This window comes from Accipiter gentilis, chromosome 6 (genome assembly GCF_929443795.1).
Source record: "Accipiter gentilis chromosome 6, bAccGen1.1, whole genome shotgun sequence".
Lineage (NCBI taxonomy): Eukaryota > Metazoa > Chordata > Aves > Accipitriformes > Accipitridae > Astur > Astur gentilis.
The window spans coordinates 16,065,251-16,090,634 of NC_064885.1; the positions used below are offsets into that span (position 1 = coordinate 16,065,251).

Sequence of the window (25,384 nt, forward strand, 5' to 3'; positions counted from 1 at the left end):
ACCAATAACACGTTGTTAGGGCAGGATCTGGAGTGTGTTTCACAAGCCAGAGGTGACAGTATAGAAACACCACTGCTACTAGGTTGCAGCTGTGTGAGTAGAGCAATAAAGGTGCCACTGGGAAGGGACACTGCCCAGTTTGGTACTGCAAAACAGTGCATTGAGCTTAGTAGTGACAAACCTTTCTGACCGTCAGCACCCATCACACTGATCCTCTCCCCCTTGCAGCCCCCAAGGGCTTGCAGCACCTTTTTACACACACACACGCTCTCCCCAATCCTCCCCCAACATAGGTACAAGATGAGAGGGGAGGTTTGGGCTTTACCCGCAGTGACAAGATGCGTCTTTCTGTAGCAGAGTTCAGTGGCAACTGTCCTAAGAAAACAGCAGCCAGCAGCACTGCCAGACCAGCAGGCCTCTTACGTGCTCCCTGTGCACACAGCTCACACAGGAAAGATCAACCAAGGGCCTTTTTAATGGAAGTTCATAGGAACACACCATGCACAGGTTAGTTTGCTCACAACATGTATCATCTTCTGCATTCTTCAAGCCTCTTCAAGCTTTGCCTGTTCTGTGCCCTCAGACACCATGGCTGCTGCCACGAGCCAGTGGGCCAGGCCTTAGCAGAATAACTGCTTGTACTAGTACCACAGTTAAAATTCAGGTATGGTACCCATCCACAAAAACAACACAGCACTGTGACACACAGGCTCTGGGCACAGGACAGGCTGCACTCCTCCAACGGAGCGGAGCAGAGTCAGTTATTTGGCAAAGTTACCAGTGCTGCCGTGAGCCTCCGGCTCAGTGCAGGTAGCCCACTGCTGTGTGATACTTCAGCACACTTAGTTTTGCCCCCAGAGTTCACGGCTTCTAGCCCAGCTACCCCATGGCTGCTTTGGTTTAGTGAGAAGCAGCAGTAGAGCTGGGGAGATTACACACTGCTACAAACCCACCAGCACCTAGCAAGACTCAACACAGCACAGAAGGTTCTGGGAAAGGCAGCAGAGGTGGGGAAAGTCCAGTGTTGTGATGGAAACGCTTCCCAGCACCAAGACCTGAAACCAACTGTGGCCTTGCCGAAGCTGGAGGCAGGAGCACTAGTCTTCAGCCAGCGGAGGGGGGGCCAGATGGAGCTTGAAGTTCTCATTCTGGAAGACACTGCTGGTGGCTGGGTCACCATGGGAAACGCTGAGCAGCCCGTGCTTTTCACCACCATGGCCACGAGACAGTTCTGTCAGGAGAGCTAGCTACAAGACAAAACCCAGACAGATTACTGTCCGGCAGCCTGGGCAGATTGCCTAGAAGCACTTGTGCAAGATGCAGAAAGACAAAGTGCTCATGGCGGGGCTCACCTTTTTCCTGCAGCAATTAGAAAAACCTTAACACATGTCAAGAACAGGGTATATATGGTATGTAGTGACCCTATAGAGCTCAGTGCAGGACAACAGTCCTGAACTAAACAACTTTCCAGGTGTCTTTAGGTTACTTGAAAGTTACATAATTGAAAAACAATCCCAGAAAGAGCTGAAAGTGCCAACAACTGCAGCCAAAACAGGCAGGAGGCACAAGGAAAATGCAAGGGACAGAGGGAGGCTGCACTCTCCTTGGGATAACATGAGGGATACGAGGAGGGACACTTCTGTGTGATCACAGGAGCCACACAGTGTCTGGAGGGGAGGTTATTTGCAAATCTAAAAAGAACCTGAGAAACCTCACACCATAGACACTTTTCAGGCCCAGCCCCAAAGCCAGAGGCATTTCCATGGTTTCACTGCCAGCAAATTCCCCAGCTCTGTCAGAAGCAGCATGGCTGCCTTGTGATGTGAAACAGCCAGCTCTACGCACAGTAAATTGCCAGCAATAAACAAAACCCAAGAGAAAAGCCAAAACCCATGCTGCCAGTGCCAGTATCTGGTTTGACAACATGCAAAATACCCTTCACCAATTTAAAACCGAAAGGAAAACAGGTGGTACGTACTCTGGAGGTTCCTCGGTTGAGTCGGCAGAGTTGGTCAAAAGCTTGGATTTGCTGAGGATCCAACAGAGACTCTGAACTTGCCTGATAAAGAGAGTGAGAGTTATACAGAAAACACACAAGATGTCAAGTTCATATACACAGAAATTGATCCCTGCTCCTGTCCGTGGTTCTGGAGCAGCCAGTCTGTAGCCTCTTTGGGGAGGCTTTTTTAGCCATCTTTCCTCTGGCTTTAAACCACTGTGTGCACCTTTGTTTTGGAAAAAAAATATCCTTGCACAAAGGACAGAGATACCCTTACATCCACAATGACTTATTGTTGGTGTCTGTAGCTGATGGCAGACAGACTAACAGTAGTAAGTTAGAAGAAAAGGGGGAGGGGGGGAGGAGAGGCAGAAAAAGAGAGAAAGAAAAGGAATGGGAAAACTCCCCCACAGCCAGCTGGGAAGAGAAGTAAAGGGTCTCTGTGGATGAGCAGCCTCTCCAGGGCTCTTCCCCAGGCAGCAGCAGCTCCCCCCAGTCCTTTCTCGTCATCTCCTGATAGTGTCCCCCAGCCCCGCTCAGCCTCCCTACTGGGTCCCGGCACAGCACCAACTGCAGCATGCCGTGATCGGGCGCAGATTGTGCATGGCTGTTATGGGGAATGATTACTGTGCCAATGACTATTATATACTAATGGTACCTCTCCTAAGGTCCATTTTTCCCCCCTAGTAGGATGTTACAGACTAAAAGCTAGGAAATGAGGGGGGGAAAGGGTGGGGGGAGGCAAGGCAACACACATCAGTGGCAGCCACGTCCTCTGAGAAACCAGACACAACAGACATTGCGGTACTGCACAGCAGCATCAACCTTTGCTAGGTGCAAGGGTAAGTGTCACCCCAGCAGCACCGGGGCAGTTACAGAGCTGTAGGTGAGAGCAAACAGAATTGCAAATAGGGGGACTGTAGCCTGCAACAAAAGCATTAACGCAAAGAGGGCTGCATATATACTCAAACTGCTTTAAAAGGCATCATTTACACATCCCAGGGAGAGATGACAGAGCATCACAGATTCTTGTAGGTTTGTTCCATTTTATCACATCACAATGTTTCTATTTTGAATGTTTCTGCTCATATTCCAAAGCAAAAGCATCATCAAGAAGCTACAACAGGAGCCAGAGAGAACAGCCTCCCTCCTCATGAGCAGCAATCTGGCATCTGTTGTCTCTGAGAATCTATTTTTGAGGGAACATTCAATGTTCATTCTCAAATATTTTTTCCCAAAATACATTTCCTAAGGGCTATTAACCCAAAATGCTACAGTCCTACCAGTGGATACTGACTGGAGTTGCATTTACTTTAAACTCTCTTTGGCAATGGATCAAGCCCAACATGAAGAACTAGTATTGCTGCCTTCAAGAAGTGCCATCAACTGGAATTGAGGCTGAACTCCTGGCCCCACAGTGGCAGAGGGGGCTTCACTGTTCCTCTGGACTCAGGCAGGGTCACCAGGAGTCGGGAACATTCCCGGTCATGCACAAGCGTGCTCCTCTCTGCACTTACAGGCTCCTACCAGCAGTGAGGCCCTTCTCCCAAGGGCAGGCATTCTCCTTTGGGGATTGCTGCCGTGCATTTGCTGCCGTGCATTTGCTGCCACACTCAGCTTGCTTTGTATTTCTCATGCTTTATGGTGTGTTTAAACAGCATCTTCAAAAGCTCTGTGAAGATAACTCCCAGTCCTATTCGGGGAAATAAGCGCATGCTACAGCAACGTGGTGCTGTGTGGGGCACTGCACACTGGCTCCCAAGCTTCTCTGGAAGAGCTTGCTGTCGGCTCTTCACAAGAGCCAGCAAGACTTGGCAAACACCCTAGAAAGCACACTCCGATAATTATCCTAAGCCTGGGGTACACTGCTGCCCAGGTTTAAGGTACAGCTTGTGGCTGCTGCTGCCTGGGGGGGCTGCAGTCTGCATTACAGCTCCATCTCACGGCCCCAGAGGAGCACGCTATGTCCTGGGCAGAGCTAAGAGCCTCTTGGACAGGGCCCTTCTGAGGAGCCCTGCCCAAAGTGGATGACAAGCTGCAGTCCGCAGTGGGTTGGAGGGAAGATGCATTGAACCCACCACAGGTTTCCTGAAGCCCGAATCATTCTGTTACTCTCCTGAAGCCATGTACATCTTGCCTTTGAGATGTTTATCGGACAGTCTGAGAAGAGAGGAATGTCCTGAGTGCAGATAACTTATGCTGGAAGCATGTGCTCAAACTTCTTCCCGCTCCAAGATATGCTTTATATTGTAAATAACTATTTGCTAATCACCAATCAAGGAGCCAATTGTCCATATTTCCTGCACACACAGCATAGGCTTTGCACAGAGAGCCTATGACAGTGAGGGTCACATATCTGGAGCTGGCAGGTTGTACAGGCACTTCCAAGAGACAGGCAGGTCATTCTCACTTGGAAAAAAACAACAAAAAGCAAGGAAAAACTGCCCTCCACAGTTGCTGTAGCCACAGGCATTCAAGGACAAGGAAAATGTGATATAATTGGCCTCCCCTCTTCTGCTATCTGTCTACCACGCGTATGTAACTATCAATCAGACTGTTCTCCAGGCTGATGAGCTGAAATATTGCAGGCAATTCTTTCTGTTGTCATGGAAACAACTGCTGTCAGGCCTTTTCCTTTTTTAACCATGTCACTAAAGGCATGTTTTCATTCAGAAGCTACAGGGAGGCTCTCAGAGTCCAGCATCAGCACTCAGGCATTAGTGGAATCCACTCGGTTCACTCGCTCACCCTGCAAGACAGCTTCTTGCCTCCAGTGCTACTGCAGGGCCAGCCCGCTCGTTATTGTCCAAGATCAGTATGAAGTGGTTTGGCACCTCCAAGCCATTTTCAGCCAAATCCTTACACCCCTTCGGAAAGGCCTCAGACTAGACGCAGGACCCAAGAGACACAATTTATCCCCTTGAGGATCTGGGCCAGCACAGAGAAGAAAGGTTCCTTTTTGTTTTACAGTTCTCAGATCCCACCACTATAATGCTAATCTCCATTGCACATTTTGCTTGCACATATTCCACCCACCTCCGGTAGTCACCACACAGCCCTCCTAAGCCTGCAATTATCTTTAATTTAACAGCTACAAAATCCATCATCAGCTAGTGCCTAAGCAAAGCAGATCATACAGCAGTTGTAAGCAGAGGCACAGTTAATAGTCACGCCAAGAGATCCATCTAAGCGCTGTCTCTCAGAGCCATACCTTCCACAAAAGATACTGCTACATCAATTAGAGCATCAGAGCACCACATTACCCCAGGGGGCTGCTCTGTAACACAGGGCAGATACAGCCAGAAGTCCTGGGGAAGGTTTCGGGATTCCTAGGAACAAAAGCAACACCCACCTCCCTCAGAGCCAAATCCACAGGCAATGGACACCAAGTCCACATTCTGCCATTTCTCCCCTGCAGCTCTTACCTCACCATGGCTCAAGTAGCCTTCCAAAAGGTACTCAAATTGAGTTTTGTAATGAGAGCTGAGCCAATTAATGTAAAACTAAGTAGATCTACTTCTCTTCTGCAGGATAAGGACCTGGTGTTTTCATGGTAGTCCCAGGAATCTGGAACAATCAACCAAAAAGAAAGCAAGGCAGGCAGCTGCTCTGCCCAAAGTCACTAGAATGACACTAACATTACAAAATTGTTAATGGACTTCAGAAAACCTCAGGACATCACTTGTAGAACAAAAGCATGCTGCTGCAGACCTCTGCAGAGCTACTGCAGAGCAATGCACCACTTCTACAGGATGGATGCAGACCAGCCGATCACGATCACTGTGGAGGTGGAAACAGAGTCTTGCAAGTCACTCTGTGGAATGCAGCAAGTGGACAAACCTTTGCTGGGAGGAAGTCCCAGAGCCACTGTAGCTGCTCTATGGCAACAGAACACGCTGCTTTGAGACCAGCCTCCACAGTGTTTTACCACTTACCTCTGCTAGCACACACATGAGCGAAACCCCTGGCAGCAGGCCAGGCCCTACCTGCTCCTGTTTGGATGCAGCAGCAGCCAATACCACTGGGGCCGGCAGCGGCAGGCAAACCAGGACCTGTGGTCTGCAAGTAAACAGAAGCACTGACTCACCAAAGCCCATCAGAGCAGCCTTCCCTCAGCACAGCTACAGCAGAAGCAATCTGTCACACAGGTCTGTGCTACAGCTCTGTCCTCTGATGTCTTCAGGAACAGAATGGGAAAGGCAGATGTCTCTTATTTCCAGCTGAACTTAGCTGAACTTAAGGAGCAAACCTCTCAAGGCAAGGGAGAGGACAGGCTTATTTGTGCTCTGATAGACTTACTGCTGCTGCAACATGAGATACTTCAGTAACAGAGAGGAGGAAGGAGAACTGTCTGTATTAACTACCTAGAAACACATTGACATACCTCCATTCTCCCTCTGCTAGCTGGTCTGTTTAGCAGGTCGTGCTTACACCAGGCACTGTTGGAATATTCCCTTGGAGTTCCACTGATGCCTTCAGCCAAAGGAGCAATAACGCTGTTCAGGATTAATTAAACAAAACCCACATATCCTCACTGGACACTATGGCCCAGCAGACGAGATATTTATTTATAATGTAGCAGGCTTTGAGGGAAGCATGACAGCACATGGATTAAACATTACATAAAGATGATGCACAACAGGCCTGTGCTCAGGCTCATCTCAGTTCAGCGCCTGAACCCAAGAGGACAGAAGCGTCATGCATGAAGGCAAGTAATTCATTTTCTAAGCATGAGCTAAGAGGCTGTTAAACAGCATCCCACAAGAGCCAACCACGGAAGATTCAAGAGGTGCAGTGTTCTCTCAATGGCAGGAGTTTGGGGAGAGAAAAGGATGGTAAAGACATGTAGAAAAAGGAAGAAGTCCTACTTGGTGCAAGAAGGATTAGTGACCCCTCCTGCTAGAGGCTTACTGATAACGTGACCCCAAGCCTTACAGAAAACCCAAGCGGATGCCTCTGCTATCTGTCCCCTTTGTAGCTCCTGACACCCATGCAGAAATCTGTTACTGCTGTTTAGGAGGGAAGTTTACAATGTGCTTAAGAACAACTCTGGTCCTGGGTGCTCAGCTGCAGCTGCCCAAGCCTGTCTATGCTCGATTCACATATAAACCAACAGAACATACTGTTTTTGTTGTGCAACATGAGGGTAAAGGGAATGGGGCGGAAGGCATGACATGGAAACTGCAGCTTTCCATTTAAGGGATTTGCAAGAGACAGATGATCATCTGCCACCTGCATATCTGAAAGCCACCCTCCAGAACAGCCAGTGACGCCCTTGACTACAGCAAACGCCACTGAACCAGCCACAATTCCCTCCCATACCGTCCCATCTGGGGACTATGAACAACCAAAACCTCAGCTTCTATCTATTTTGCTCCCCTCCTTCAGAGGAACATCAAAAGAAAGGAGTCATCTGCACCCTTCTTAACCCTTTGGCCTTTTTGTTATTTCTCAGCTTGGAATGAGTACAAACCATGGAGGGGAGCAGCAATTGCCCCCCTCCAGCAGCAGCAAGCACAGCACCACAGGCAGAGGTTACTGACAGTGCAGCGTACTGACTCTCCAGCATGCCCTGGGTCTGGAAAAGCAGCCTCTCCTAGCAGATGGGAAGTCACACGCTTTCTTTCTTGTCTGTGCTCCAAGGGAGATCTGCAAAGACAGACTGAAAGCTTGCAATTTCACAGCGAAGACGTGTGTAACAAGCTGTGCTGGTTCCTTGGAGGACGGATATATGGCTGTCAAGCATTGTGCTAAACTACACATAACTATTGGCAACAGTGACTGATGCAGTTTGTGGGAATGTCAACAGGTTGCAACAGCCCAGCATCTGTCACCATATTTAAATGAGTTTGTTCTACAGATCCTCCTACATACGAAATGTTTCATTAAAAGGGAAGACATTTTCATCAAACCATAGGAATAGTTTCTTCGAAATTGAGATGTAAAGTAAAGCAAAGATTACCCACTGAAATTTTGCCATCTTTTCTCTTAACCAGAACACACCACTTCCCCAAGTGATCCTGGGAGCACAGGGTAGCCAGTCCACCTGGTCTTTCCCTTAGGCAGTGTGGAAGTCAGCTGTCTTTACTTCATGTTAGCCTCTCACAGGTCCTAGAGTGCAAGACTTTGGATTGTAAGCAGTAAAAGCAAAACTTCTGCCAGGCTACAGATTACTATATATGAAGGCCAGGGGAAACAATTACAATTCAGTCTGATATTCTCAAAACCCCCCAACAAAACAAACTAACCCACGCCCCAGTATGATGACTCCAAGAAAACAGTTAGTTTTGATTTAAAAGCTGCTAAAGGACAATTTTGGGTTTGAAATTACTTTTTTTAAATCTGTATTTTATTTTCAGTCTTAGCTTTGGTGCCACTCTTCCTCTACCTGCTAGTTAAGACTGCTGCACTCAGTTTTCTTCTTACTGAATCACTTTTGTTTCCAATACATTACAAGAAATCTTACAACACAGATGTTCTGCTGAGGGGAAGCCAATGGTACAAAGTGTCTCTAGTTCCTTCTTCACATGGATTTCCTACACATTGTTGAAGAAGTTAAGGAATCTACCACCAAAGCCAACTCCAAAGCTAAAGGACCAGGCATTTTCTCAGTTAATACATATGTGGGAATATTCTCTACGGTGGAGAATGCACAACCTTGTAACTGCTTGGTGTCATTTGGGGGGAAAGTGGGGGAATCACACCTGGATATTTTCAAAGTTATAAAGCCCTTGGAAAATTTTAATATTGCTGGGAGTCAAGCTAATAACTGACAGTCACCACTACACTGACAACAGTAAAATTGGCTCTGTCTACTGATTGATAGAGGTCATGTGACATTTCCCTAGCTCTAAAATAAGTATTGGCGAAAAAAAAAGTCCTAAACCTTCATTCTTACCCAGTAGAAGGCACACAGACATGCTGCAGAGGGACATTTAACATCTCAGTTCAGCAATACCCTATGGTACCAACACCTCACAGGTGGAAGTTGGTCAAGAAGCTCCGGGCTGGATGGAAGGCTGTATTGCAAAGAGAGATGCTGGTGGCAGGCTGCAGAACAGAGCTCAAAGGTAGAGTCTGACAAACTGGATTAACTATGGATCACATTCATTGTCCATCCTGGCGTGACTTGACAGGATTAAACTCCTGAATAAAACATATTTGCCATCTGGACAGCTCTAACAATGATGCCCTTAGAACTCAGGCACATTCTCAAACAGGGAATTACCAGAGCATGTCAGCTTAGGGGTTCATGGCATTTTCTGCAGAGCTTATGGCCCAAGAGCCAAGACTGTGTCCCTCTCCCTGATCCCTAGTATGTAGGCTGGCAGAATAAATGGAAAACACAAACTAGCTCACTGAAACAAGGCAAATTAGTTTTGGAGATCAATGACTAAGATATCAGGAGTATTTCACTTATGCATTTAGGCAGAAGCCCAGCTACTGTGCCTTTCACCTAATATGCCTCAGTTAATTTCAAACACCACAACACAAAAAAGCACTGCAAGTTTTAAATCGGATTAAAAAACCACCACAAACACACAAGCTTTCATTTCTTTTAACAGTCATTTATGGTATGATATAAGGTAAGGAAGACAGGAAATATGACCAGTTTAGACCCAGAAGATTACCCTTGGGAAGACAGCAAAGGTTAGGGGATAACACAGAAAGCACAAACTTTTGGTAGCAAAACCAGAGGAAAAGCCCCTTTGCACTTTTCTCGCTATTCTCCTTTGCTGGGGCAGAATGTCTCAAGCCCTCATCACAGCAAGGCTCCATTTAAATAAGTGCTATCACCAGATTCAATAACGGTTCAGTGCTGGCTTGTGGCATCTCTCCACCTCCCCCAATTTCAAGGCAATTGCTACAGAAGTCATGCATGCAAAGCAGGGACAGAGAAAACACTGTCTGTTGAGCTGTCGTTTCACATATAAATCTCAACAACATTGCAAAATTCAAACTGACAGTCTTTGTTTCAGCAGAGCAGAATTGGTACTATGAAATGCACTCCAGATGCTCAGTGGCATTTCTCAGTATGAATCTATTCCTAATTCAAGGCTTGCTAAGAAAATAAATACCTAAACTGAAGATTGCACTATGGGGAAAAACAAAACAAAACAAAAAAACCCATTAGATTTTGCCAAGAGACGGACTAAGCTTCCAGGGTCTTCAAAGTGGTTGCAAAGAAATAGCCTCCCCACAGATCTATATGCAAAATGTCCCAGAAGCTTCGGAGCTGGCTCTCTGGAGTCTAGGGAAGGCAGGGCTGGAATCACAACTGTGTTCGCATAACCTCCCTCTGGGATTTCCTGTTCATTGTTTGCAGAAACACCAGCTGTGGAAGCAAGAGCAGTTTGACCAACACAGACCTCTGGGTCTGCCCCGTGTCAGCAAAGTTGAGGGGGAACACAGAGAAGCCCTTCACCAGAGAATTGCAGCACCAAAAGGCTGAACAAACCTTTGGACAAACAGAAATAAATTCCTTCTGTGCCTGGGGTGGCACCAGAGACCAGTGACCTCTTCTATCTTGGACCCAGGCTGAGAAGGACCCTTGGGAACACATGAATGTGACTCAAAGTGGGGAGGACCTCTACCAGTCTCCCCTTTCCTTCAGTCCCCTTTGCTTGCCCACACCTCTCCTCTCCAGCATCGTGCATCATCCACCAGGCTACCATAGAAAATGCACCTTTCAAACAGACCTCAATTCTGCACAGACCAGTGTCATGGCAAAACAAGCATGGGGAGCTTAGCTGTTTTCATGCTTAATTCTCTGCTTAAATTTACTTGAGGCTGCACAAGACCAAACCCTACCATACTGGCATGCACCAACCATCCTCCAGCAAGAGCTTCTGTGCTCCAGGTAACCCTCCTCACCCTTCTGCTTTTGGCTCCAGTAGAGCCGGGTAATAGGCACATCCATCTCCTCTGCTTCGCATTCCCAGCACTTACCCCACGAGAAGTAGTCTGTTCTGTAACTCAGACTATTGCCTGGCCAAATGAATCATTGCCTCACAGGGTTAATTAACACCCCTGAGTGGCAATTGTTAAGCAAACAAACTTCCTGGAAAAGCTAGAGATTTTACAGTCTTTTGCCAAATCTAAATATATGCAGCTTTTTAAAGATCTGACTGTGCAACAGTTTAATCACATGCGAGCACAACAGTTACATATTATAATTTAAATATATGAGGAACATCACAAACTTGGAGAGGATCTGGAACATCAGGAGAAGGAAGTGGGGGGGCCTGAAGGGGTGCTTGGGCTCTGATGAGGCAGAACCAAGCTGTGCTGGGTCGGCTGTATGGAACAGGAAGCGATGGCCCTCTCTGCCAAGAGCACGTGACAGACAGCAGGGAACCATTCAGCACTCTCAGATGGTCTGGCATGGACATTTTCTAGCCAGCGCTAGATGATCCATGCTGTAACCCCTTTTCCTCCCCATCCGGTCGCTCCACATCTCCCTTTAAGCCCAGAGTCCCAGCCAACCCCTCACTTTTACAGACAGATCAGTTAAATAAAGGGAAGCATCTTCTCCCTGCACCAATCATTCCCATGTCATCTGGAGCATTTTCCGCTTCATTCTGCTACAGGGTACGCCCAGACTGGTATTAAAGGGGAGACACAGGGGTTCTCTGTCTGACTAGCCCATGAGAAATCCAGCGATAACCAAGCTGTAAGGTGCTGGAATGAAATGTCAGGCACTTTAATGATGAACGTAGTTTTAGTACTTAATTTTGCCTTTAGCTTTTAAAGTTAAACTGGGTCTGTTGCACCCATTTGCACACATTCCTTTGGAGCAGAAGTGTAGAGGGTAAAATACGGGGCTGCTGAATCTGCCTAACTTTGGAGCCAGTATCCATATTTTACTGTGGTAGGACAGTACACAAAATGATGAGCATTTGTAAGCAGACTGTTTGGACCACAAACAATTTACAATCTCCTGGGAAAGCTTTTCTTTCTGTCATCATATAAGAAACTAACACAATTTGATTGCAAAGATTGTGTAGCGCTCCATACATTTCTCAGAGATTACTTTTCCCCCAAGTCTCCCTTTAAGCAGGAAGCTTTTTTTTTTTTGTTAATACAGAAGCTGATGGAAGTTGACTAATGCTGTTAGCTATCTTTTGATCAGAATTGATTTGGCGGAAATTGAAATAATCTGCTAGAAGAAAACAAAAGTACTACTATAAAAACCTACTCCAAGATTGAATTACTTTGGTTTCAGAAGTGGAAAAACGTTGCTTTGCATGCATCTGTGCAGTGACAAATGCACAAAGTGCCTTGAGGCATTTAGGAACAAATGGTCATCAATGACTACCTTTGCCAGAACACGGGGCAGTGGAGTTCAGCTCCCCACAGTGCAATACCCCTAAAAGACATCCCAACAAGCTACCTGCCATTTTTGCTTACAATCCACAGTACCATGCCAGGGAAAAACAGAAGAATGCATATTGAGACTGAACTTCTGTTTGAATTAGGGTTGGTGAAATTTCTTGCACACAAATACTGACAATAAATACAAACTAATTATCTGTTCTCTCACCCAAATCCAGCTGCATCAGTCTTGTTTACATGCAGGCTTCTTAAAACACATGCAAGCACTTAGCAAGTCAAATCAGTTCCAGATCTTTTACCCAGAGCCAGGTTATCTGTTAAGAAGGTGGAACAGAGGCTCTATGATCCAGCCACAAGGATCATGCCAGCTTTTCATATAAGTTTTATGTAAAACACACCTAAAAATAGTTTGAAAGGAACTGTTTCCAACGGCCCATCCCAGGCTCTCACAAACAAGACAAAGCAGTGGATGCATCTAGCAGGCAATCAGCTGCAAGCATCCAGCTTCCCCTTACACTGGCTAGCAGTTCCCAGACCTTCTGGATGAACACATTTCTATTACTTCCACAGCTCTGTATACCCACGCCAAAACAAAATGACATTCATACATGTGACTAGTTAGCTGCTGATGCTGTTTGACAGTTACTAATCATGGGCTTGTCTGGAAGCAAAGACAGACAGGAGAACAAAGTGACAAAGTCTATAAGCACTGCTTGAAGTTTACTTGAAGAGAAACTGCCTCACAAACCTTACCTGTGCCAAGGATGCTCCCCTTCCTTTTTTTAGCTCTGAGAAGTTCTCACTCAGTTTTCCTCCCTTGTTACTTGAGTTGCATTTATAGCACATCCACCTCATCAAGCCTTTAGTTACCGTACCGCACTCTTTACTCAGCAGACACAGTGAATGGTACAAGTGGCCACAGCTGTAAAGAGAAGAATTCTGCTGGGTGCTTAAAAGCAGAGCAACACAGCCTGACAGCTCCACACTTTGGAGGGGAAATCATTGGTCAATGGAAAACAAGGCTGTTGATCTGTAAATACAGATCAGCAGTGTATACACTCCTTTCGTACCTCCACACCACCCTGTAGTATTTCTAGACTTGCAAAAATAACAGTAGATGCCCATTTGCTGATACAGCTACAGTTCATAATACTAAGGTAATAACGATTTTATCTTATTTTACAGCCAGCTGGCCACAGACAGGAATACTGGGAATGCCAACAGAGTACGTAGTCAGGGCTGCAGTAGATCCGAAATGTACAAATACAGACATATGAACCCAGGGTGCTGCAATTACGCAAACTGCATTGCTGTGAGCGATGATAGATAAACTGACAGCTTACTGAACAGCTCTCTCAGAATTGTAAGGCAATTCTTTCCAGCCAAGACAGAGCTGGCTGCATGCAAAGACAGCTGGCTCAGGTGGGTTTGATCAGCCAGCCCTTTTACAGTGCAAGGGAGCAGGGATACATGCTCACAGGAATACATATGATTACTTGTGCAAGTCAAGGACCAGTAGCTTCCCCCCACCCCTTTTAAAACTACTAACATAATCACAGCTGTGATCCTACCCCTTAACTTTACCTGAAAACAATGATTTCATCAGCAGTTTCTTGCCGCCTTTTGTACTGCTGTAGACAAATGCAGCAGTAATCCTGCTTTGGAGTAAGCCCTCTAGTGACAGAAGCTCTTAGGTTACACAGGGACCAGTGGAGATCATGGTTTAAAAGATTGGTAGTTGTCTCTAACAGGGTCTGTGTGGAAAACAATATACAGAATAACTAAGTCATTTTGTCATCTCCAGACTGCAGAAACTTCATACTGATCAATTCTTCATAACAAGCAGCTTAGCAGATTACTAAGAGCAAAACCAACCCAACAAAATTGCTTCTCTTTGTATGTTTTCTAGCCACTGCCCTCAACTTATCCTTTCATCACATGTTAATGAAGGCAATAGCTTTTCACTCTTAAATAGATAAATCCTTTATTGATTTTTGTCAAAGAGCATTAAAAGAGACATAGTAGGCTCATTTTTTCATCTTCCATACCAGACCCCCCTTTTTTTCCTCCTCTACCTGGTAAGCTACTGCTTACATCTCCCATTTTAGGAGAAATGTGTTGATAAAAATCAAAGCCCAAACACACTATTGCAATTAAAATGTGTAAAAAACACTGAATTTCTTCATCTGCTAGTTGTCCCCAAGTGAGATGTCCATTTCTGAAAAGCCAAAAGCAAAATACCCTTAGTTTTTAGCAGTCAGTAATTCTTTCAGCAATAACAGGTATCAGGCATAGGTGCTCTGCTCCATGATCTACCAATATTCTGTAGCAGCAACTTGCAAAAGGCTGCAGAGGTTGCACCAGCAGTTCACATCTGGACTAGGCCAGATGTGACACACAGCCTGTACCAGACAACTGCCAAGCAATGATAGAGGACCTGCGCTGCTCAGAGCAGATCTTTACCAAAGAATCCAAACAGAGATAATGGCTCTTTATGTTCAGCCCTCTACAATAAAGCTATCTCCCATTTCATTTTTAAATTGGATGCTGCTGCATGGAGGCCTGAGCAGTAGCTAGGATGGTAGTACCATATGGTAGGCAGATCGAGGGAGGGTGAGTTTGGAGGAAGACTATGCATTCTGCTTTGGGGAAAAGGAGTTTTAGAAAACTGTTGAAGTTTGGAGACTGCCTGGGATTTGAGACTGGACAGAGGAAGGCAGGAGTGAGATAAAGGTGAAATCTCATTAGGTGACAAAGGAAGTGCAGCATTACCATTGGGAAGTGGCAAAACAGCCTAATTTAAAGAGCTCTTATTAAAAACTGCATAAAAAGACAAAACATATTGGGTTTGTGCCTTTGAATCCCTAACTGCAGGATGAGTTGGAGAAAAAGCAGATGTTTATCCTTCCAGTACATTTAACATTTACATGGTGAACTACAGAGGTATTTCACCATGTACCTGTCAGTCCCTTCACTTGCAATCTGTCTGTGAGCAATACAAACTCATTCCCCTTCCCCCAGTCACACAAATATAAATCACTTGCATGTCCATTTACTTTGCCCTGCAGAGAGAAATGACCAATGAGAGAGTGTAGTAGGCTAGATAGCTAAAAGTAATCCCTGCATACAGCAGTGGACAGAACAGAAATGCGTGCAACTTACTTGTTCATAGTTAAAAGTGTCCAGCATTCCCAGGACAAGTCCTTGAATTTCTCCAAGTTTCCCTTTTCCATAAACCGGATCCTGTATGAAGACATGCAAAGCTGCAGCTGAATCACAGGATATGACCATTCTGGCTTTTTTTTAATATTTTTTTTTTTCTCTCCAGATTGGCATTGCAAACAGAAGTTATGACTCCAGATTTAAAGATGCTGTACATGCACAAGGACAGCAGAATAATTGTATGCAGTGATGGGAAACTTGGTAATTAGCAAAACTGAGGAGATGACAACATCAATACTAATTACTGTGCTTGGGTCAAAAGACTTCAGATGTGACCTTGGAAACTTCATTCAGGAGATGTAAGAGCTGACTGGAGAATGCATTTGAGGAATATCGAAGAAAACAGCAAAAAACACCCTGTAGTGAGACAGGAGGTATCAACTCCATCTGTGCTGCCCCTTAACACCAACTAGTATGAGGTTCTGCTGGTCAGTGAGCTCCTAGGCTGCCTTGCAGGGCTCTGGGCCCCACACTGCCAGTGTGCACTCACCTGGGTCAGAGGGTAATTCGCTCTGTGCATCCACAGGTCATCCCCAAGCTCATTCAACACCCCCTCAGCTGTGGGTTAAAAGAGCACACACCCAGTGGGCTGTGCAGCTGCGGAGCACTATGCAGGAATCCTGGGCAATCCTGGTCTCACATCCCAGATGACAGAACATCATCTAGGGAACAGGGGCCTGGGGCTCTTCTGTTGCTGCAGGGAAGACTTCCATGTGCCCTGAGCAGCTTTATTTCCGTGTCCCAGCAGCACAAGTGAAGGGTTGTGGTACAAGTCATTGCCCTGGTGCATCTCAACCACATTGCTTAGGCCTGCTCCAAACCAAACATCCCCTTCTCCTCCACAGCCACCATGGCACCCTCTGAAGCATCACTCAATGCAGGACAGGAACCCTGGTCTAGGATGCATCACACTGTTCTGGGGCAAGCTTAGTGAGGAGCCCTTTGGGAGCTGCTCTCGTCTCAAACAGGCAGACATGGACAAAGCACTAGAAGAGGGGAGAGACTACTTCAACAACCTTCCCTCCTGCCGGGCCCTGTTGCACAACAAAAGGCTTATGGGCACGCTGGAAAAACCTCTGCCAGGAAATACCTCTGCCCAACAACCAGCAGGGTGAGAGTTTGCTGACAGCTCCTAGTGACCACAAACGCTAGCAGCCACCAGCACTAATGTCTCCTGAGCAGAACTGACCCTGAAAGATCTCTCCATGCAGTTGCAGAGGTGCCCTGTCCCTTACCAACATGCAACATGGCACCACTTCCAACACGCATGTGCCAGGAACACAACTTCCTCCTACTTGTCTTTACAGCAGCAAGATCAGACTAGAATGCAACACAGCGATGTTTCGCTAAAGATGCCCTGCAAGATGTTGGCTAATCAGCTGGGATCCAGCCAGTCCTTGTCTTTAATGTAAACAGGAAGCAAGGAAGAGGAGTTGGCTTAGTAGCAGGATCTACTACTGGCTACTGCCGTGGTGTGATCCGTGCGGTGCAGCCCAGTTGCAGTTCTGTCTCTGTGGCCTGAACAGTCTGATCTGCAAAAGACCAAGGCTCTGCTCCCCCTCAGCCCAAACTGGCACCAGCGAGGCATACACATGCCTATAATCAGAACAAGTTTATTCAGGAACGCCTCAAAAGAGGATCAGGGGAAATTGTCTTTGTGTAACACACAAATCCTTGACGCTGACAGACAGTCATTTAATTGGACCTGGAAAAAAGCATTTTGCCCCACTGGGAGGCAGTGGAAGGATGCTGGGGGAAGCCTGCAGGAAGCTGAAAGAAGCTGACTGGTGGAATGGACAAGACATTGGCAAAAACAGATAGAAAAATAGACTGGCAAGATACAAAAAGGAAATTAACCTAGAGAATAGAAAAATTACGGAGACACAGCGGAAACAGGAACAGGAGGAGCTGGATGAACAAGCTCTGCATAAAAGGAATGAGAAAAGGAACAGGAGCAAGGCTGATTCCATGCTGGGACTGAGAGTGAGGGAGAGAAAGGATAATCAGGAGTGAAAAAGCAAGTTGACAAAGACAACTAAAGTGGCATGGAAGTTACACTGCAAGATACCCAGAGAGATCACCAAAACAGCTATAGAAAGCAAGTCAGGCAATTTTTGAACAACGGTCTTCAGAGGAAATGTGACAAGCAGGAACACCAACGTTCAAGGCTAAATAAAAACAGCACTGAGTAATAGCACTTGAGTCAAAACCAGCTGTACATTTGGAATATACAGAAGAGCTCGACATGCTGCAGAGGCTACTTTTTTTACTAGGTGAATAGCACAGCCTCAAACAACACAAAGTTTTCTTTCTGCATGCATAATTTAAAAGCAACAGCATAGAAAGTACACTACATTGAGTCACCATATGAATTATGGAGGGCAACAGGGAACTTGGGACTTCCCATGCAGCATGTACGTGATCCATAACATAGAGCAAGTTATTTTTGTATCCACCAGATACAAGTATATGGCCAAGGAAACTCAAACAGGTAACTCTCAAACTGTACAGATGCAACCATTTACATATAGCAACTCAAACTGCCCAAGCTGCAAGGAGAGGCTTTCAAAGCTTCTGGACAGAGATAGAGGAGGAAGAGGAGATACGAGGAGAGAGTAATAGAAGAGCCATGTACAGCTTTGCAGGAGAGGTATGTTGAGTCTGAGGGCCAATTTTCAGTTCCTTGTTTTTTTCTCAAGTCACAATCTCTCAAAAAATGGCAGGTAGGAAGAGAATGGACTTTTCTCCAAAGGGGAACCATGGGATCTAGCAAAGCCTTATACCAAGCCTGTGAGTCAAGTACAAGTGAAGTTCATGCATGTTTCCTGCCAGCAGCCATTGAAGACAGTGCTTCACAGGCCTGGGTTGCAGTTATCTACCTGCCTCGAGCATGAAATCCAGAGCTGTAATTTCACATTTCCAGCAAGTTATAATGCTTTCTTCCAATTTGCTGGTTTCAGCCCCCGCAAAATTTACAGTTGCAAAAGCCTTGTGGTATCATTTTTATGGAGGAATATGTTTCATTAATTCCACCTTATAAAATTTGTCTCAGTTTGGAATTTATGCATGCTCCGAATACAACGTACAGGATGGCACATTAATAACAGCAAGTTGCACCAAGCCAGAACAGATCACAGCTCCTGTTCCCAGGTTGGTATTTCCCTGGGGACACAGACAGTAAGGCAAAGCCAAAATCACTGCCCAGTGCTGCTACCAACAAACAGATCAGGAAAAGCTGGCACGTATCCAGATGCAAGTCAGAGGTGCTCATGCAGCCTTTCAGCCAGTTCTGTCTCCTCCATTTCCAATTTCTTCCTGGCTCCAGCACTCACAGCACTGTGCTAATAAACGCACTATGAAATCAGAAAATGCATTCATTTACAGCTTGTCCCATCTACAGAGGAACAGAGCAACTATTGTACATAAAACTAATACCAGCGTTGATCTTCAGGACTGGAAAGGAAAAAAACCCAGGCAGGTCCCTAAGCAGGGATGGAAAAAATTCAAGCAAAGGCTTTTTAGATCTTTCTGCTTCCACTCTAACAGATTTTAGAGATTCCTTCCTTCCCCACTTTGGGGTTCCTACAGGTATTTTAATTTTAAATTTCTGGCTTCTCCAGTTCTCCATTGTGTAGGAGGCATCAGCTGCATCTACTTACAAAGCATTCATGAAGGATTACAGCTTTGTAAGGGAATTAACACTCAACCTTTCAGCCCTCTTCAGACAGCATTCACATCCTTAATGACATGGAGTTTTTCTTAGTGCTCAAGAGGATTCCTCTAGTATCTCTTCTAATACAGCTAATTCAGACTTCCTATTTAATAAATAACTTTACAACTTTATTAAAGATGAGCAAGAACATAAATATATTAATTGTTATTTCATATGACTTCAATTATATAAAATTGAGTCAATATGTTGTAATAGGCAGATGCCAGGAGCCTACCCGTGAAAGCTGTGAAGTCTTGTCATAGCCCTTTGCAAGGTGCCCTTTAACAAAGCGCTTTGGTTGCAAAATTAACATTTGCATAAGGTATAATTCATAAGCAGTTAAGCCCAGAAGAGGAAGAAAAACAGTCCACTACAATTGGAACCCTCTAATTCCTTTTCAGAAAAGGCCAGATAATCTACCTCAGTTTTTTGATGTCATCCACCTTACAAAAATCCCTCTGTTAATTCCTGGACAGCTGTTCTACCTTCCAGACCTGCAGCTCCAGTGCATCTATGCTCTACTACCAAGACTTGACCTCTGTTGGAACAGTTTTTGAGGGCATTTTCAGACAAGCACCGCTTACAGTGCTAGGTTTCACAGAACTATTTTGAAGGCTTGCAAAAGGCTGTATGTTCTCCAGGGCCCAGAAGAGCTGGTTGAAGAATTTACTTATGGTCACAGTTAAAGTGGCACGTGAATAATGCTTTGAATGAGGCCCTACGTACTGCTCAGAGCCAAGACAGAATGGTTTGGCACGAAGGTTTAGAATTTTACATGGCTTCAAAGAATGACTACACAGCTTTGCAAAAGGAATACCCACCCAGGGCTAGCAAACTGGAGATCTGTCTGAGAAAGCTGTTGAGACAGAGTGTTCTGGGGAAACACCACATATGTAGGCCTTGTTATTCTTCCCCGCAGGGCACTTAAATGGCATTCCCAGATAATCCAAGAAAGCAAATGATAGGTCATGCTACACAGGGAGGCAAAAAATCCAGAGCTCTCTGCTGTCTAACACAGGGGGAGTTTCTTTCCAGATCCCAAACACAGCAAGGGTTCAGAACCCCTGAACATTTGAGCTGTGCACCCAAAGACATGGCCACATGGTAAGACTTATCACCATTCCCCACATCATCTTCCCAGCTGAATTCAAAGCAACATTCTTCCAAGAGCCATGCTGTGCACCAAAACAAAACCCAAAGAAAATCTCCCACAGGCATCTAGTGCAAGCCCTGAAGCAATAGTTTAATACAACACAGCTACAAACACACAAGCCAAAGTGACCTAGAGCAATGCAGTGCCAGAAATAAAGCTTGGTGTGAACACAGTGTGAATGGAAATGTGTGATTTTTAAGCACAAGAACAAAGGGTTAAATAAATGGTCTGTCTTGGTAACAAAGGACACTGTTCCCATCTGCAAAGCCTAGGAGGGTGTCAAGCACTGAAGGCAGCAGACTGGTAAGAGCCCAGGACAGACAAGTTACAGTGGAAGACCCCGTGTGCTAACAGGAGGAAGATGATAAATTTGCAGAATATCATGCACCTTTTTCCTGTTAGCCCAAAAGGGGAGCAGACTACAGACGTGTATTTCAAACTTAGGTTTCAAACAAGAGAAAACAAAATGTGCAGCAATCTGGCCTATGATTTATGGAAGCTTAAGTGAGATTAAGAGGCAAAAATCCACCTTATAAAAGCCAGCAACTTCTAAAGGACATAAGTAAGCTGTCCAAACCTAAGCTGTCATCACCAGAGGACACCAGAGATGCAGTGAAGGGCTGATGCCCTCTCCATTGCCCACAAACGATCCAGGTCAGATCACTCATTCCCATACATCTTAGGTGTTTGCAAATACGTGAGTGCAAATGAGTGAATGAAATCTAGAAAAGAATGAGTGTTAAGAGGCAAAGTCAACTTATTTAGAGATCCTATAAATAAATAGCACCTTCCCTTCCATAGGATCTTCTAATGAGTTTTACAACACTATTTTCCCTATACCTGTTTCTGAGCTACAAGGTGCCAATTACTGCTCCTATTTTATGCAGTTCTGATACTAATGTTCTTTACCTGGAATTCAGTCCTTCCCTGAATGCATTTTTAGAAGTCATCTCTCCTCATTTTTTTTGCTCTAGTTGTACAAAAACATTTGCCTTTTTAAATCTTGATTTTGTCGGAGTGAATTTGTAAGGCTGACCAGGGAAATGGAATGAACAGGAGCAAATTCCCCCTGCCTCCAAACCCAGTGACCAGAGTTGCACATGCTGCTTTAAATAATGCCTTACACATTTCTGTCCCTAGTAAAAGTACTTCACCTGATGCACTGTAAGGATCCCATTATCCTTTGCAATAGTGCCATCACACCAACCATTTCACTGTACAAGTGACAAGTGCATTTCACTCATCTGTTGCCTCCAGGACACGAATGCTAGCATCTAGAAAAAGGTTCTTCTATTTCTGCTAAGAACAGAAATGAAATGAAATATTTGAAGACTGCAAACAAGAATTTCTACCCACCCCAAGGGAGAACAGGATCTTCCTCCACACTGCAATACCTCCCAGCTGTGTTATATTCACAGTGGTCAGTGGTTTGCCTCTCGCCCCATTCTGGTAATTCTCAACCCAGGAAAGCCTCCCTGTCAACCTCCCCACTTATTATACATTCACAAGTATTCTTCTATATTCACAGCTTCTGTATTATTTCCTGCCTACATTAAACATCAAACAAAGCCCAACAGGAAACTATATCTAATGCCCCAGTTAAAACTAGATGAAATAAGTTATTGAAGAGCCATTAAGTTTGCTCAACACTTTCTACTTTTGATAAAACCACATTTCATTTGATCATGCTTTCTAGCCACTCTTTTACAATATCTTTCACTGTCTTTAATTATGATTTTTTCCAAAATCCAAGATTGTGCATAATATTAAGATTCAGCTAATAGGTTGCTAGACATGTGCGTTCACCCTGTGAAGCCTGTAAGCCCTTCTCTACATTTTCTTCTCTCATCTGGAATAGAAACCCTGAAGAGTAATTCAAGACTTTCTCAATGCTTCCATCATTCCACTCCACCATGCAGACAATGTCTCTAATTAATCTTCTGCATTTCTTAAGGGTTGCTATTAAATCCCAACCTCATCCTCTGTCTGTTTTGAAAATTAACAAATCATATCTGCTTGTGATCACTCAACCCAAGATCCCATTTTGAAATTAGCTCTTCTACAGGATGTTTGCTGTTCACTACAAACATCTCTAAAATAATACATTGCACCGTCAATCAAAATGGTCCAGTCTTGATCTCTTTGCCCAAACCCTACAAACTTTGCTTTAGTGATTTGAAAACTGTCCATCCCAGAGCCTTAGCTAAATGGCTTTCAACAAGTTTTGAAAAATTCATAGTTGCTTTGCCCCCAAACCTGCTAAATTTCAGTTCAAAGTAATTGCAACCTTTGAGATAATATTTCATTTGGTCTGCATAAATTACCTCAATTATCTTCTCACAGGTCTATGTGTTCCCACATGTCTCCTCAGACCATCAAGTCTCCCAGGTCATTCTATAAGCTTTTCCAACTTATATCTCACCAACTGAACTTCTACTGAAATACTTTGAACCAGACAGTTAGTGAACCTGGTCTTTAACAACCTGGAAATTGCTCTTCCCAATAACTGAGTGGCACAGCTTGGTAAAAGCTTCTTCTCTTCAGAAACTCACCTGTAGAATTCTCTGCAGGATTGAAGGAAGAGCGATAAATGCAGCCATGTTGTTCAGCACTTGCATTGTCAAACTCTTCAAAGCTGAAATATCAAATATAAAAGCCACCAACAGTTCATTAGGATTCAAGGAGTAAAGAGATCAATCTTACAGATTAAGAGAGTTCTATTTCAGTTCATGTTTTCCAGTTTGAAAACAGCTTTTATATTTTTTCTTCTGCACACTTTGCACTAAGCAAACACAGCTTTTTGTATCAGAAAGCATATTTAAAAGTTTTCAATATCACGATGCCTCTCCCTTTCTCTCCCACACCCTATTTATTTACCTACAGTAAACATTCATATTTTGAGACTTACTTTGTAGCACTGTCATTCACTTTTCCTACTGCTATCAAAAACCAATTTGGATGCCTTGTCCGTATTATAGTCCCACAGACTAAAACTTCCTAGCACTAACCTTTGCATGAAACTTGTTCCTAGATCCCCAGTTCCCCAAAGTAAAAGCCAATATTCAGATATGCATGGACCCAGCAATTCAGCTTCTTTGTGGGGATAATTAGCTAGTTAGAGCAGTCTGAGAAGTATGCACATTAGGAATGAAAACAAAATAGTTATGCAGGATCCAAGAGTATTATCCTTTCATCATTTCTGGTATCACTTCAGATGATTATTTTTCTGCAGGCTTTAGCTCCCAAAAATGGATAATCTAGAGAACATTCTAAATTTAGAGGAAAAGATGAGTTGAGTGAAAAAGTGATTTATATTTTTAGGTTACTGATCTCTGCAAGACTATCCCCAAGAGTCCAGATACAGGTAATGGTCACTGGAAAGAAATAAACAGAGGGCGAGTGGACAGCATGATCACCATCACACTTATTTGTAATGTGTTGCGATCCTTAACCACGCACAACCACAATCACTGTGGACCACAGGGCTGGAATAGACCAAAAGACATTATTCTGTCCCAAGACCACAGTACCTAAGCCCCTTTTTAACTAGTCTTAAGTCTCCCATAAAGGGAGGCTTTTCAAGATGTGCTGCTGACAACCACAACAGATTCAGGGCACTAGAACTGGAGGAGAGAATTTAGCTGGTGTATTCAAGTTCTAGTGATTTTGTACACAACAGACAGGTGCAGGGATAAGCGTACAAAAAGGCTAGGCGTGGAAGATGACAGTGTATTATGTCAGAAGTTCCCAAAGTGCATACTGCAACCTACTTACAATCTAGAAAGCCTTTGTACATGCTGTGCACCTTGCCTTTTTCATAGACACCATACTCAATGGAACCAGCTTATGAGCAGAGGCTGTGGTAGGGTTCCTCTTCCACTCGGGACTAAAAAGAAATATCTGACAGCTGCAGCCTACCAAACGCCCAAGCTGAGCTCAGTTCTACAGCCACTGCAGTTAGATCTACTGCAAGAGCAGCGAATTTAGGAAATAAGTAACAAACCTCTTTTTATTCTATTCATTCATTAGAGGAGGAGAGGCAGAACACAGATTTTTATTAATATTTGAGGTCACAAAGTCCAAAATACTTACCTTCGGAGTATCGACACTGTGAAGAACCAGATAATTTCTGTGGGGACATCATAGCCTCCAGCAGGGGAAACCAGAGGGCCTGAAATAATTGAATGCAAGGAAAAAAGGCAGTAAGAACACAGCAATACTAAAAATGAGCTGTGACCAATGTCAGAGTCCATTTCCAAAGACTCACTTCCACATTCTGAAGAACAACTGCATTTCTCATGACTGCAATGGAACAGAATTGAAACATGTTAAAATAACCTCAGAGCAAAGCACTTGGGGATCTGCTTTCAGTCTAGATTGCTCGTATCTTAGATCAAGATACTATTTGATTGGGGTCTGAGCACAGAAGACCTTTGGCTCCTGTTGCTCCCTCTTCTCCATTCTCATCTGTTTCTTTATGGAAATCATGACAACAATCTACTTTTACTTCATTCAGTCCCCAACTACTTGACCATGTGAGATGCAAATGCTCTGGTGTAGAGACTGCTTACATAATGGGTAGCACAGTGAATGGAACCCAACAGGAAAGGGGCATCTAAATTCTCCAGGCATTATACAGCAGTAGTGAAAATTCACATAATATTGTACTGGGGAAGCCGGTCCTTCATTTGGTGACCAGAGTCAAATCTTACTTGGGCATCAACAAAACAATTCCAGCAGGTGGAACAGGACCCAGAGGAAGAGCAAACACTAATTCAAATCTATCCAATTAGGCAGGCTGGCCATAAGCACTCTGAGTGTGCACGCAGACACCTCTTCAATAAAACACAGCAGCTACCTGTTGCACAATAAAATCATTTAAAAGAAGAAACCAAGCAGGTCACCTCATACACTGGGCAGTGGTCAGAAGAAATTACAGAATTCTTGACTTCCAGACATGCCA

At 44.6% G+C, this 25,384-nt stretch overlaps 1 protein-coding gene across 7 annotated transcripts in view; it reads right to left on the reverse strand.

Annotated features, from left to right (window-relative positions):
• Positions 1 to 455: 455 nt before the first annotated feature.
• VPS8 (VPS8 subunit of CORVET complex) overlaps positions 456 to 25,384 on the reverse strand; it is an 84,510-nt gene continuing 59,581 nt past the window's right edge. For 4 of the 7 annotated variants that reach the window (XM_049802309.1, XM_049802311.1, XM_049802308.1 and 1 more), the window contains 7 exons: positions 24,514 to 24,592; positions 22,974 to 23,056; positions 15,497 to 15,577; positions 13,919 to 14,088; positions 13,088 to 13,256; positions 1,979 to 2,059; positions 456 to 1,247 (listed from right to left, as the gene is read on the reverse strand). In XM_049802309.1, the coding sequence (XP_049658266.1) occupies positions 1,098 to 1,247; positions 1,979 to 2,059; positions 13,088 to 13,256; positions 13,919 to 14,088; positions 15,497 to 15,577; positions 22,974 to 23,056; positions 24,514 to 24,592 (813 nt within the window). In that variant the 3' untranslated portion in view covers positions 456 to 1,097. Of the gene's footprint in view, positions 1,248 to 1,978; positions 2,060 to 5,934; positions 6,059 to 9,620; positions 10,335 to 12,542; positions 12,649 to 13,087; positions 13,257 to 13,918; positions 14,089 to 15,496; positions 15,578 to 22,973; positions 23,057 to 24,513; positions 24,593 to 25,384 lie in introns of those variants that run through there. The other 3 variants (XM_049802310.1, XR_007506285.1, XM_049802312.1) reach the window with 3 other exon arrangements.